The sequence below is a fragment of the Merops nubicus genome, unplaced genomic scaffold, assembly GCF_000691845.1.
Source record: "Merops nubicus isolate BGI_N331 unplaced genomic scaffold, ASM69184v1 scaffold20066, whole genome shotgun sequence".
In the NCBI taxonomy this organism is placed as follows: Eukaryota; Metazoa; Chordata; class Aves; order Coraciiformes; family Meropidae; genus Merops; species Merops nubicus.
The window spans coordinates 46,957-62,098 of NW_008613266.1; the positions used below are offsets into that span (position 1 = coordinate 46,957).

General features: G+C 37.6%; 1 protein-coding gene across 1 annotated transcript in view; it reads left to right on the forward strand.

Moving 5' to 3' along the window:
* AK5 (adenylate kinase 5) overlaps positions 1-15,142 on the forward strand; it is an 89,884-nt gene that overhangs the window by 45,426 nt on the left and 29,316 nt on the right. Inside the window, exons 6-7 of the mRNA XM_008941859.1 lie at positions 2,165-2,255; positions 8,318-8,394. Coding sequence (XP_008940107.1) covers positions 2,165-2,255; positions 8,318-8,394 — 168 coding nt within the window. The remainder of the gene's footprint in view (positions 1-2,164; positions 2,256-8,317; positions 8,395-15,142) is intronic.

The following is a 15,142-nucleotide window of genomic DNA, read 5'->3' on the forward strand; positions in this document are numbered from 1 at the left end:
ATTCAGAAGAATTTAGAGATCAATACGCTTTTTGTGTCAAAAGCTGCTCTTTGTGCATGGATAATGAATTGCCCAACAGTAGCCCAATACCTTCCTTTAAAACCTGTTCTTCCAGAAGCCTCAATTGTGACACAAGTTAGGATGAAATCCTTCCAATAGGTAAACACAAATTTCTGCTTTATAAATAAAAACAATAATGCTTTGAATTTTGATTGACTCTGAATGGCAAAAGATCTCCTCAAGAATACATAAAAATCTGCCCAGACATGTGGACAACTGTGCTGCATCGTAGCATGAACCCAGAACGGTAGTCCTTAGAGTCAGAGCCAGAAACTCTGTTTCAAAAACCAGTCAGGAAACTCCATGTATCAATAGTTACATTAGGTTCATCTGTGATGAAATGAACTCTAGAGCTGAGCACAGAGCTAAATATTAAGACCTTAAAGATTTAAATTAGAACTAATATCAATTAAAATTTGAGCACTGGGACAAGTGATGAGAGTTAAGCTTGTTGGCAGCAAATTTTCCGAAACAATTGTCTCTCTCTAGTATACTCTGGTTTCTCATAAGCTTCCATTCTTCTGTTCACAGATCCCTGGTTTGTAGAATCATTCTTTGTCTCTTTCATGTTCTTTCCCAATTTTTGATCGATTTCTGACATGTGCCACTAATAATTTTTGAGATGATATCTGCTTCTGAGTTTACCTTGAGGTGCTGATGGAAAATTCCATGAGAAAGCAAGTTTCATTAACCAGTAACAGAACAGCTTAAATAACACGGATGTGACAAAAGTGATCATAAGGCATAATGAAAAGAGTGATACTGTTTTTGCAATGGTGGGTGTTAGACAACTATTTCATCCTCTCTTTGAAATTAACTCATTAAACAACCGCATGTCTATAAATGGTAGCGTGTACAGCAGAGTTCCTAGCAGGGTTTGAACTTCTCTCTCCATGGCTTTCCTCTGCCTATTATTTTTACCTTGAGACAGGCAGATTTTGTCGAGACATCTGAAAAAATGCTCAGCAGTCTTGGGCTGGGAAGACCCCACTGAGGTTCATGAGCTTGCAGTCAGTACTGTAATGCCTTTCACCCTGGGGTTCATTCTGCGTCCTAAAAGATATTACACTGAAGATACAGACTGATGGCAAATAGTGACTCTTATACTGGGGGGCATGCACTGACTGACAGCTAGCTGATGCGACTCATTTCCTTGCCTCTAACTTGAGGTTACAGTATTCCCTTTTTCCTTAGCAATTTACCTGGCCTCAATTCAACAAACAAGAAAAAAATCCAGAGCCAGAGTAATAAAAATTACTTTTTTTTTTTCTCTAAAGAAAGCCTCAATATATTATGTTCTAAATGAATGAAGTCTGAGAAATAAACACAAACTCGCTGTCAAGCATGTCACCTGGCCATAAAATCTGAGAAAAAAAAAATGGGAGAATGCACATCAGAATTAAGGCAAAAATAGAGTAAATGAAAAAAGTTTAAAATGGTAAGCAATTGATTATTTACCATTTTAAAGGCAATTTGCTTTCCTGATTTGACTAATTTATCTCTGAGCCAATACACTTTCTGCAAGTGCGAGAGCAAGGAAATCCTTCTTTTCTGTATAATAGAGGACTTTCAAAAATACTGTACTTTTTCCCAGGAATTTTGGTCAACAACTTAAACCGTACACACACTCACATCACAAAAAGTGGTTTCAGACAATAAAGAAGTCACTGAAAAATTTTCACTTGCAAATTAATAGTTAATTATGCTCATCTCTGAAAAGAAGCGACAGTAAAATAATCACGTTTCTGGTTTCTACACTGTCAGTTTTTTCAACCACCCAATGGTTGAGAAAGTGACATGCATTACTAGTTTTACTTTGGTTTGAAACTTCGTTCTCTGAGAACAAGTCAGTTTTACCGTACCTTCTGTTTCTGACAAGCTATTAAAAAGAAGTAAAAATGGTTTACAAGCTTAGTTTAGTTTTGAGTAAAAATTAAAATTATTCATACCTAAAGCAATGGACAGCACCCAAAATAGTAGAAAAGTTCCTATGAGGAAGACTTGTGGTGAGAAGTCATGTTACACATGGATGTTCAGGCAAGTGGTGTGCAGTGTCTGATAGCCAACTTTTTTTCTTTTTTCTTTTTTTTTTTTTTTTTAATAGTTTGACGCAGACAGAGATGAAGAAGAAGTGTTCTCCGACATAAGTTCAGCTGTTGACAATAAACTCTTTGCAAACAAAGAGGCTGCAGCAGGTGAGTTAATGTAAGATTTAACCACATTTTCTTATACTGCATTTGACATTGGCGAGATGCCTTTTCCATATTCCTCAAGTATGGGTGTATATGTACTGTGGCAAAGTCTTCACTGACCTCAAACGTATGCACAACCAAGGCAAAAAAAAAAAAAAAATTCTCTTTACATTTGGAAAATTCATACAACCCACCTAACATCCTGTTTCTCTACAAGCTCACCCTAAAATACAATGGGTAGTCCACTAAACTATGTTATTAATACAAAAACTGTAAGTTGAATGATTCCAGTTGTCAGCTGATTCAGTGTTCACCAGAAAATCAGTCCTATGAGATTAACTTCCTCCATAATAACTGGTACTAATGCTGAAACTGTGTGCGAATCTAAGTAAGTCAGGCGTTTGTGGGGGTTATTTATCTATATATTTATTATTTGTGCTTACTGAGGCTTGAATTTCTTCAAAGAAAAAGCCTTTGAGAGACAAAGGACTGCAAAAGAATTGAAGCTAAAAATCCAAGCACTGAAAATCCATAACATCTGTCAGAAATATTTTGCTTGAGGGGAACAGGAAAATGTTCCTTGGTAACTTCATGACTTTCTCTTTTTACAGATGGCTTCCCTGGCTGCCTTCCAAATAGACCATGATGGTTATATAGGTAGATGAGGTCATAAATGTCCTGTGAAACAACACACACAAAAAGAAAATTCTAAAGGAATAGTACCCTGTAAAATTTACTAGCTTTATTAAAACAAAGATTAGTTATGTATAGTAGAGAAAATTGTGTGTGTGATATCTCCTCTATTTAAGGGAAAACTCATCTGCCATAAACTGATGTATGGGGTAGCTTCAGTTATTTGTAATGGTGAACAGTTATCTGGGGGCTGCCAAGGAAGAGGGATTTGATGAAGTACAGTGAAGTCTAGTAGTACCAATACATCTATTAGCTCTTTTTGACAACAGGGGAGAGGGGGGTATTTTTTCTCCTAGCAAGATCTTTGCAAGGAGTAGTGCTTCAAAGGGAAAGATTAGGTCACATTTTGAAGATTTGAAAGGGGGTTCCAAGCTAGCTAGCCTACAAAACCCACCCATAAGGCTGTTTTTGATAATGTTAAAAATAAACTAAAGATGAATTATCAAGGCTGGAGTAAGTGTAGCTTTGAGCATGATAAAAAGTGCATTAGCTAAGAAAACAGGTTTCTAGTAATCACCTTCAACGTAAGATAATACACAAGAACAAAAGACTACTAGCTGTCTTATTAAGTGTCAAGCTTACCACTTTTGTGCTTAGCCTTTTTCCTAGAGGCAAGAGATTAATTCCAAAACTAAAACAGCATTCCCACTGTATAGGATTGTATTGATAATTATCTGTGGATTCCCGTATTAAATTAGTTAAGTACTGAATAGCAAGAAGAGGAAAGAAGTGGCATAAAGGTGCTAGTTCTGAGAAACAGACTGATAAGAGCTAAAAGCCGAGTTCCAGTCGGTTCCCTGAAAGTCTGATCTACTTAATCAATTCCTCACCAAAATAATTGGAGAGCTATAAGCATTATCAGAAGCCTTGCCATGGTCATCTATTTGGTGGTGCCTGACCTGAGCACCAATAATAGTAAGAAGATTTGAAGCAGGATTTCTAGAGATCCTATTAGGCCAGGTATTTCATATCTGGAGACTACAATTCCAGCTTTGTCTTGATCTCACTTTTTGTCCTTTAGTCTTATTAGTGATATCGCAGTATATTTTGGTTCCTGGTGCGTAAATATAGTATTTCTAGTATTTTCATGCCTCCACATCAATCAAATTCAGATGCCACACCTGTAAAATCCAGTTATAATCAACTATGTAACAATATATGCTGAATGAAAATAACCAAATATAGATTAAAATACAATTTTCTCATTGTTGCCTTCTACAGCATACTAAGACTGTTGCTAAGAGCAACAACCTGTCATGAAACTTAAGTGTAAGGATGCAATAAAATTTGTACTAGAAGCATATTACAGAGAACAAAACCTAAATGTTATTATTCTAATGCTAATCAGTCCTTCAGTAAATTATTTCTATTATATTCCACTTGAAATTTATCTTCTAAGCATTTGTCTTGGCCAAGTGCTTATATGAAACATATATTGAGTTATTAGGCAGTGCTTCAGAGCACGTCCCATAACATAAGATGACATTTGTTTTATTGAGTTTAAACACTCTGTTAAGAGAAGTAACATGTTCTCCAGGATAGTCTAAGATTCCTTTCATGACAGTCAGTGTTGAACAATGCAAATACTATAGTTGTTAAAATATGAGTATGGGCATGTTTGAGACAATATTGAACAGAAATGCCACCATGGTTTGTAACAGATTTAAGCAAGGGTTGGAAATACATTAGCTAATTTGCCAGAACAAATGGTCTAAGAAGCAGTCTTAATTACGTTACATGATGGGGTATAGCTACCTTGTTGTGAGAAGTTAAATAAATTGCAGATAAATTTAAACAGATCAGTACAATCCGGTTTCACTGTATAAATGAATTTAGTGAACTGTGAAAAAGCAATGCTTGACATTTACATTCATGAAAACTTAAGGATGAACACACTTTCAGAGAAAGTGACATACCCAGGCTCAGAACTGAAATGTTTTATAGGACCAGAGTCATTTATGGCCATGATGTCCCCGGGTTCTGGGATGCATTTCTGTACTAGGAGTCACACACATGCTTGTAACCACCATGCCTTTTCAGCTTTCCATGACCAGGCCTGTGTAATTCAGCTTAGTAGCAACAAAGAATACATAAAATACAGCATAGAATTTAAAAGACCAGCCCCATGGTGAAGGAAGCAAGTGAGAACATCCCCACACCCTTCTGTGGGCAGGGGAAACCTTCCCCTTGTCTGTCAGAGCTGGCAGGGGTAGCTCCTGCCAGTACACCCTTGTACAACTGCAGCCGCCCATTATTTCACCTCCTCCCTCTGTACTGTGTCATTGGATCCTCTCGAGTTCCTAGCAAGACAAATCTTTATGAATAATGCCTTCAGCGTCAAGGTGCAAAGCCTACCAAAAAAAGGAAGTGCACTCTAGCTATCTGCCTTTTTTTTTTTTTTTTTCCAGCAGCCTGCTCCTCCCTGGAGAGCTGATTATTCAGTTAACAGATTTAATAAAAACTTGCAACTGATTTATTTTTTAATTGTGCAGTACTGCATCTAATAAAAGTCCTCTCTGTTTTCTCCCCAATGGAAACATAGGGCACATAAATATGACCAGGTTTCCTTTACCTCAACTTCATGCACACACTGAAGTTGAAGAGGCATATTTTAATTTACAGGAGTACCTTTTCAGGTCACATGCTTGCAAGCTCTTTCTCCATGGCAGTAGAACTTTCATGCATTTTCTTACTTTCTTTTAACTGTTGAGTTTCCCTTTTGAAACTGATAGTTACCCAGATTGTTTGTAATAGGTTCATACAGGTACACAAAAGCTCTAAGTTAAGAGCTGTGAGTGTCTGGTGGAGTGGGGCATCCCTTTAAAAGGAATGAAGACAACTCAGACTCTGACCTTCCTCCTAATAGTAAACACAATTTACTCAGAACAATGAAACTTATGATCAGCTGTTTTGTTGCCAAAGCAGACATGCAGCCTGCAGACTCATTGAAACAGCAGGGCAGATTTTTTTTTTTTTTAAAAGCAAATGCTTCAACCAATCCTCTTTTCCTGAACTCAACATTTTGTGTTTCTTCTGTGGTAGCTGAACTTTGCCACAAGTTTCACATAAAATGTTGTCGAATGAAACTTGGGCTTCGAAAACGTGAACTGAGTTTTGAATTATCCAGTCTAACACTCTTCCCTTGGCTTCAGCCTTGTCAGTAGCATTGCCTACCACCACAATCACTGACTTCCAGTATCTGGCAGAGTGGCTCTCTGGTATGCTTCTGCTGCCATGCGTAGTAGCAAGTAGTTAGTGAGCCTGTTGTCCTCCTCTAGAAGACCTGTTTTAGAAAGATTTAGTCTAAACTCTGCAAAATATGCTCCCTCCAAGAACAAACTGAGCTGCAGAATAGCAAATTCCTCATGTTTATTTGTACTGCACCAGGGATATCACAAGTACCCTTATACATCCCTTCATTACTTTATCTTGTCCTTGGAGTAGCCATTTGCTTCAATTCGTTTCTGGTAGATTTGTATTTAGGCAATTTGAGAAGGACAGAGAACTCTGTATACTGTTCAGTGATAGATGGTTATGGGGTTTGTTAGTTTTCATTGAACCAAGAAGGAAAAGACATTTTCAATGTTCCTGAGCTTCCTTGAATATACCCTAGAAAGGAACTGTGCTTCCCTAAGGAAACTGGTGTCCTAGTTCAAGAGAAAAAGGCTTTAAGATTCTTGGCCAAATTAAAACTGTATAACCATTGTGGCTTTTATCACTTAAGATACATTATGCATGAGTATTCATTCTCAGCCTGACCTTTACATTTAAAGTTGCAGCACCATGTTTCACCTTAACGTTTCTAGCTAAGGATACATAATGCTCTTTGTAGTTAAGTGACAGCTAATCAAATACTTGCACACAAATGGCTTTAAAAGTGATTGATGTGTCAAGGTAGGCCAGTGCTGGTGACAACGAAGGTTTAGTTAAGTTATATTATCAACAATGACGCAATGTTAAGAGTGAGGTATCAGGTAGGTAAAATAAATTTTAGAATTAAGATTGTCTCAGCATTTGTAAATCTGTTTAGTTGCATATATCTTTTACAGAAAGGTATTTTCAAAAGACCATAAAATTTATATGCCAGAGAATATGCTGCATACGTACATGTGACATTCTACAGTAGCAAGAGTATTCTTTCTGTTTGTTTGTGGGGTTTGGTTTTGTTTTTATAGCAATCTGATAAAGTTTGCATGAACATCAGGGGAGGGGGAAAAAAACAAACCAACCAACCATGGAACAAAAAAAAACCCAAAAACCCCCCCAAACAAACAAACAAAAAAACCCAGCAGATGGTAAACCCAAGTTTTTCCCTGGTATCTCTTACATAGTCCAAAGAGTTGAAACAAAGATCAATTTGGCAGCAACTGTCATATGGATTGCAAACTAAGACACTCTGGAATCTTCATCTCTACCAGGCAGTTAGGTTTTAGTCATCATGACACCCAGTTCCTCTCCTCTGTTCTCTCTCTTAATGATGTTTTGTTCACCACCTACATAGATTATTATTATGTAAACTTTAAAAGCAAGCAAAGCAGGTAATATGTAAATTTATCTGGCAAAAATTGAACTGCAAAATCCATTATTGATAGTGCTTGTTAGATAGAATCACCCATACAAACATCTGTATCAGTGAAAAAACAACTCCCAGTCAGAAATAGTCTTAAAACTATGTACCCTCAATGCCAGTGCTTGAAGGAACATCATAGCAGAGACACCTGTAAACCAGGAAGAAGCGAGTTGTATTCTCTTCCTCATCAGTGATCTTGTGTGACAAGGGATATGAGGGCACAAAAAAAGCATATCTTACACTTCTCCTGTTGCTCCCCACACGAAGATAGTGAAGAGAACAATGACTATCCCCCTACACAACTTCTTGAAATACAAAGCCAAGTTTCTGTTATCCTGGACCTTCAGCAGTTCAGCTGAAGCTAAATTGTGAAGTTCAGCCAGGTCAAAGTTTCTTAGCAACTGAACTTTGTCATCCCAAGTGCAAGAGCCTGCATGACTTGCTGATTCTGCCAGAGGAAGATGATTAGCAGAAGGGGCAGAGCCACACTGTTGCTTTAGGGACAGGATAGGAATGGGGATCATTGCTGCAAAAAGCATGCTCTTTGGTCCTCCATCAACATCTAACTGAAACAATTCACCTTATAGTGTAACCATGCCTTACTAAGATTTGTGGTAGCTTTTATGGATGCTTTGAAGGCTTTGCGAGTGGAATACCATTCACCTGGCTATTCTAGCACACCTGAACTATTCCTTGGATCACAGTTTTTGCATACAGACATTTGGAAATATTGTAGTGTTCAATCACCTGAAGTGAAAATTCCCCATCCATTTCTGACACCTAATTTTCTTTCCTATTATAGGGTCAAATGAACTCAACTGCAGTCTGATTATGGACTCTGGAGATACAGTTTACACAGAATTTGACTTTGAGGATCAGGTAATTTTATGTAATATATGGCCTCTTTCTACACAGTTTTCTAGTTTATATACATACTGTGCTACAAATTTTGTCTGAACAAGGTGGTGGAATTATAAGGGTACATAAATCAAAGAGCTTTTTAAAGTGCAATGTAAGCAAATACATGATACACAAAGATTGCTTTCTGGTTATGAGAAAAAAGCAAATATTATTGTGGTATTATAAGCCCATGTCCTCCAGTACTGTACATTGCTGAGTTTGCTCCACAAATTTTAAAATGTTGTCAAATGAGGCAAACAGAACTCTTGGAATGCACCATAAGTCTGCAGTATATTTAAGAAGGAGTAAAACATTTTTCAAAAGAGAGGCATGGAAGTACAAAAAGTGTAAGATGTAACTAAAACAAAACCAAACATTCTCTCCTTGAAAAGTGTTTAAGAATAAAACAATAAATACTTACAGTGTGTGGAAACCAGCCTTTCTACTGGTCTCATTCTATGCACATATAAAAGTGTTTTTCCTTGTGCATAAAAGAAAGCAAGCTAGAGGGGGGAAAAAACTTGCATACATCTTTCCCCTCTAATCTTCACCTCAGCACTTGTAAAGTCACGTCTAGAGTACTGTATCTAGTTCTTGGCTCAGCAGCACAAATGTGAAGCTACTTAAGAGAGTCCAGCAAAGGGCCACTAAGTTGATTAAGGGACTGGGCCATCTCTCCTACAAGGAAAGGCTGGGAGTGTTCAAGGCTGGAAAACAAAAGGTTGGGGGGGAAATCTCATCAGTAGGAACAGAAATCTGAAGAGAGGGTGCAAAGAAGATGCAGCCAGCCCATCTTCGGTGGTGCCCAGTGACAAGACCAGGGGCAGTGAGCACAAACTGAAACACGAGAGGTTCCTGTGGCTTGGATACTGGGCTAAAGATAAGCATTATTATTGTTGTTACTGTGCTGTGGATAAGCACTGAAAGAATTCCTTATAATTTAAAAAATATTCTTAAAGCCACCTGCCTATCACACCACCATACTTAAGGGTGATTTTTTTTTTTTTTTTATGTGTTGCTTTCTGCTTTTCACTTTTTCATGACTCTGCATTTTCTTCACAAGTACCACAAACACTTCTGTGGATTTGTGAGCAGCTTGGCAAAGAAATGTTATTTTCTGTCTCTGTTATCATTCAGCTAAATGCAGTTGCTACTGTTGACCACCTCTTTCCTTATTATTCACAAAAGAGATCTTTTCTTATGAAATTTTAAAACCAGTGACAAAAATCAGGACAAAACCACACAAATTTTGAAGTGGTGCAAGCAAGTGTTATATACAGAAGCAAAGAAGGAAGTGGAGATTACTATGAAGTTGTAATACCATCTAGCTACCCAGTCTGAAAAACAAAACTACAAATTACTCCCAGGAAGACAATATCAGTAACTAAATTCAGGATTGGGGAACTGCTTGCATTCGAAACTTGAGCTCCTTTTGACTGTGGCAGTGATTTAATACTCCAGTGATTTACCACATGCTGCTTATGAATTGCATGAAGCACCAACAACCTTTACTCAGAGAATCTCAAGTGGAAAAGGAATGCGTGTCTGGATGCAAATGTGTCATGCAGTGATGTTATTGCATAGGAAATCTGTCATGAGAATGTGGGGGAAGAGAAGGCTGGTTCCTAAGCAACCTTGCACAGCTGAGCTGCTAAAAATGGCTGAATTTTAGCAGAACATCTTGGTAGTTAGTGAGCAAGGAGTTGGTGGTTAGAGCAGTACACAACACATGCTGAAGACAAAGCCACAGCTGGGGATGAGTATCACTTGGCTCAGCTGAAACAGATGTTCACAGATACCTTTGGATTTTCTTATTGGAATAAGCCAGGAAAACCTCCACTGTAAGCTAAGCCAACGAAGAAGTATCAGAGCTCTTCGGGTGTACACTGCTTCTTCCAGAATTACGTCTCTTAGTGGCAGGCAGGAGCAAGAAGAATGAGCAGTGTTGTTCCAACTACCAATCAAGTCATCATCTCATCTAGGAGTGTTCCAAAAGACAGCAAAGTGCTTCAAGAAACATTTGGTACCTGGTGTTGAAACAGTGCAAAGCACTGCTAAGACAGGCCAAGATCTGGCTTTTCTGGAGGAATATTCAGGGGAAATGGAATTTAAAATCACTCAGAAAAAGCTTCATCTTTGTATTGTACATTTTATAAATGAACATTCAAATAAATTCATGTAACTACGTTAAAAGCAAGCTGATTGCTTTCTACCCACTATGCATGAATTCAAGAAATAGGACCCTTGTGATCATCAAGTCCCTACAGCATTGAAAGGCAGGAGAAAAATACTCACTTTAAAAAAAACTTTTTTTTTTTCCTTCCAAATCACTCATAACTATTTTTCTGATCTACAGCTGTGAGGTCATCTATTTTAGAAGGAATAATCTAGGTTTTAGAATGACTGCACACAATACATTTTTCCAAAAACTAAAAGCAGACAGTACCACTCATTGAGAATGTCTTGTGGAAGAACCAGTTTCACATGTCTCTATACAATCAATCAAGACAATCTCTATAGTCTTTTCTTGGGTAATGATTACACTACTCATTACTTGACTGAATAACATAGGAGCACAGTAAACTGATAAGCTTCAGATATTTTCATCAACATTAAAACATCAGGAACATGTTTTGGGCTGCTCATTTTTGGGTACAACAGCATAACTTCTAATAAGGTAAAACATGCTTTATGGAAGAGTCTCAGTTTCCAGAACTCTCTGTCATGACTAGTGTCTGGTTTTAATGAGGACTGTCTTTTGCTGCTGGAATGCTCTCAAATGTGATACAGGTTTTCACTACTCACTGTGTTCATTTATACCTGCCATTCAATTTCTCATCTTTGCCAGAGAGTCTGTCAATATAATGCTGCTTATTTCCAGAGATCAGAGAAGTTTTATCTTTAAGAATTGGATTTTTAATTAGAAACCTACCATTTGGCTTATTTCTAGTGCATTCAGGCCAGAAGGGACTATTGAAAAATTGGCATCAGTGAACCCTATCAAAGAGTTCCAGAGGAAAAGAGCATCCAATTATTTTCTTGTGAAAACAAGGTTTTCAAGACAACCTTAGCTAGTCTGAGAAATATTTACACTAATTAGGGAAAAGTTAAAATGTATAGTCAGACAACTGTAGAGTGAATACCCTCCTGAACAAGTGCTTATAGAATTGAAAACTTTAAAATTTGGAAAACATGAAAATAAGTTAAACTTCAAGTAAATACCTCAAAAAATATATTTACTCTCTTCTCATATTTGGGAAGAAGGGGAATATATTTCACATATACAAAACACAGAAGTGCATTTTTGTCCCTCAAAGGAAGTTGCCAGTTCATAACTGGGGTATTTTCATGTTCTCCCAGGGTGAAACTGCATTTATGTAAATGCAATGGCACGTGCAAAAAGAGAGATTGCCTTCTCCTTCTTCCCCCAAGTGTGTCAAAAAGCTAGGAAAAGCAGATTCAAAAAAGACTGAAAGATAATGAAAGTTGTTTTGTTCAGCAGTGACAAATAATCTATTGAATTAAGAAAACTGCATAACTCAGTCTTTACTGCAACTGCAGAATATTTTATAATTATAAAATTGACAGCTTAATTGAAAAGCAACAAGTAAAAACAAAATGGAGGAAAAAAAGCCCTCAAAGAAACTTACTCTCATTCTAAGAAGACAAAACAAGCCCTTGATTAAAAATTGTTGCTATGTAGTGACAACACTTCTTACAACTCATTGTCATTCCTCACCCAGAGCACATATGAATCTAGGCTTTTGGGGAGCAGGAAGAAAGTTTTAAGCAAACCTATGAAAACACAGACCCTGTTGCTACTAGAACTGTAACATTTCTGGTCTAATTATCATAGCTTGAAACCTAAATATTCAGGAGATATAATGAAAAGGCCCTGAAAGTCTGTTCAGTGGAGAAGCAGAACAGAAATATTCCTAAAACTAATGGGCAACAGCTCTGTGGTTTAAACCAAAGACCTTTTTCCTTCATTTGCTGTGTTTCATATCAGCTGTCACTCTGTTTCGACTCCCATTTTCTTTACATCAGATTCAATCCAAGTAATCTATTTAATCCTTCAGACAGTATTCCAGGGGTTGACATTCCAATATGACAAAGAGCAAACTGCACATCTCCACTGGAAGTTTTCATTGGAACTTCTAAAGGTACCTTTCAAAATTAGACAAACAATAAATAAAGAGAGCAGATCTAGAATGTACTACATTCATCCTGTGCTTTCTCTTTACTTGAGAGCAAAAGGAACTTCTGGTGTAAGAGCGTTTTCATTCATATATGCTGCGCAGCATTAAACATTAAAGGTCTTGGTAGAATAACCAAGACTATTCAGAAGCCATTTGGGCTTCTACTGCTGAACTTTTCTGCAATGTCCATTTCACTGATAGGCAATGGTATCAACCTGAATTACAAATTCTGGTTCTGCCAGGAAACCAATTAAAACATGAGGAGGCATAGAAAAGAAAATAGACTCTAGGAAACTCAGGGAATTATTGTGAAACTCTTTTCCCTCAACATTTGTTTTTGTTAGAGGACACAGAAAGATGGAGTCCATCTAGTGTAAGAATATCTGCAAAAAGAGATAATGAATAAGAATCCAAAGAGATGAAAGAGCTGGAGCAGCAGACCTAACTGTAAAGAAAAGATGTTTAATAGAAATGTACTGAAGTCAATGAACAATCTGTTCAGTTCAAGTTGCCATGGAAACTAACCTATTAAAGGCTTCAAAAAAAAATCAGTCCTAGAAACAAAGTACTACAGTTCACCTGTTAAAGTGCTCCCTTATTAAGCTCAAACCAAGTTTATTTTGTTGCTTCTGTATCATTTTGTAAGCTTGATGCATTATTTTTCTCTTTCAAAATCATTATACACTGTAGTGAGGGCATGTGGAGGAAAGCCTGCTGCTCTATTTTAATCCATGCAGACTGTGGGGAAATAGGCAAGAAAAATTCCCCAAGACTCCGTCTGCACTTTTTCTTTGGAATGCCACAAAAAGTTGTTTGCTCCTCCTTTCACAGTGTTCTTTGTATTTACTTTCTGATGGTGTATATACATATTAGCAGGGCTGAACTACCAAGTTTCTGCATCCCCACTTCTTTTCTGATTTTGAAGCAAAAAGTTGCTGCCTGCAGCTCTGGTGGGCAGTACAGGGCACGAGGACTTGGTTACAAGGGTGGTGAGCTCATGTGAGTTACTAGAGATTTAAACAACAGTGATAGCGGCATTCTTCAACATGTGCTGCAGTTATGCTCCACTGAATACTTTTGCAGGAACTTAGGAAGCTCTTCTCTGTGGCTTGTGAAAGGTGCCTGTGGAAAAAAACATTACAGTTTACAGTATCTCACCCTCATTTTTCTAGGCAGTAGCACCAGGATAGAATACGCCTTTCCTCACACCAGCTTGCTGCTCTGCTGGCCAGCTGAGGCCTTATCCTTTCATGCACAAAGTATAATTTTACAGCTAAATTTCTGAGTTCTGCACTCTACATGTCTACCTTTACAGCCCAGAGAACCTGCATAATTCTTGGGGAATATCAGGCATCCCACACAGTTGATGCAAATAGCATCCACTTCAGAACATTTCATATTGCCCCTAAAGCTGATAAAGAAATGCAAAGGTATATTTTAAATCCCACCCCCTCCTGCTTCCTAGACTTAGACACCTTGCCCATGGCTGTGGCCAGGTTCTGTTCACATAGCCAGCATCCCTAAATACAGCTACCAAAGCCCTTTTTTAAAAAAAATATTTGTAGCAACAATTCCTTTATTGTAAAGCACTGAAGAATAAACATTTTTTTTTAATAAAACATATATTTCTTAATCACTGTCAAAGTACATCCTAATGATTTTTACATTTATATATCAAGCTGCAGAGATTTGAAGGATGCTGTTTTACTAAATGGGATACAGAACTGCTTTTTAAACAACTTATTTGTACTGAATCAGAAGAGTGGCTTCTCCAGGTATGTTTGAAACACTTTTTTTAAAAGCCTGTATTCTCAGGGAGCTATGTGTTTCCTATTTGGATTTCTCCAATACCACTCATAAGGAGTGAGAACTGGCCTAGTTATAGAATTCTTTCACAGTCATGCATCTCAGACCAGTGGACTCTTTCTTCCCATAGGAAAAATTCCTTTTTAAACAGAGAAGTTCTTTATAAATACTGTAGAAGTTCCTTATTGAAAGTTATAAAACATGAATAGGTGTTTTAGTAAACCTAGAATATGCTTGGTCAAATGTTAAGCAGAGAAGGTCTTTGAGAAGTAAATATTAAGATGAAAGTTGACAGCTGTGCTCAATAGCAGCAAATCATAGGATGTGAGGCCACATGCTGGTCTTATTTTTACAACACCCTTCTCTGTGCCAAGATATTTTTCTTTTTGGAAATTGAAGTGAGACTAGCATACAGAAAAGCCTTTTCATCAAGAGTTTAAAAAAACAAAAAAACCCGCACCAACCAAAAAAAAACCAGTCCACTGAATTCCACCTCTCAGAAGGCAATGTAACAGTTCAGAGCAGAGAGGCTCTGTGTATAGTGCCAGCAGTGTATGATGTGAGGGATCCGCTCATTAGGATTGTCTTCAGCAGTTTAAGAAAAGTTGCTAAGCAGTGCCAAGCTTCTGGTTCCAATGCACTGGAAGGTCCCCTGCTGCACTTCTCTGCTGCAGTGGCTTGACGTCACAAAACTTTCCTGGGAGAATTTATACCAAGCAGCC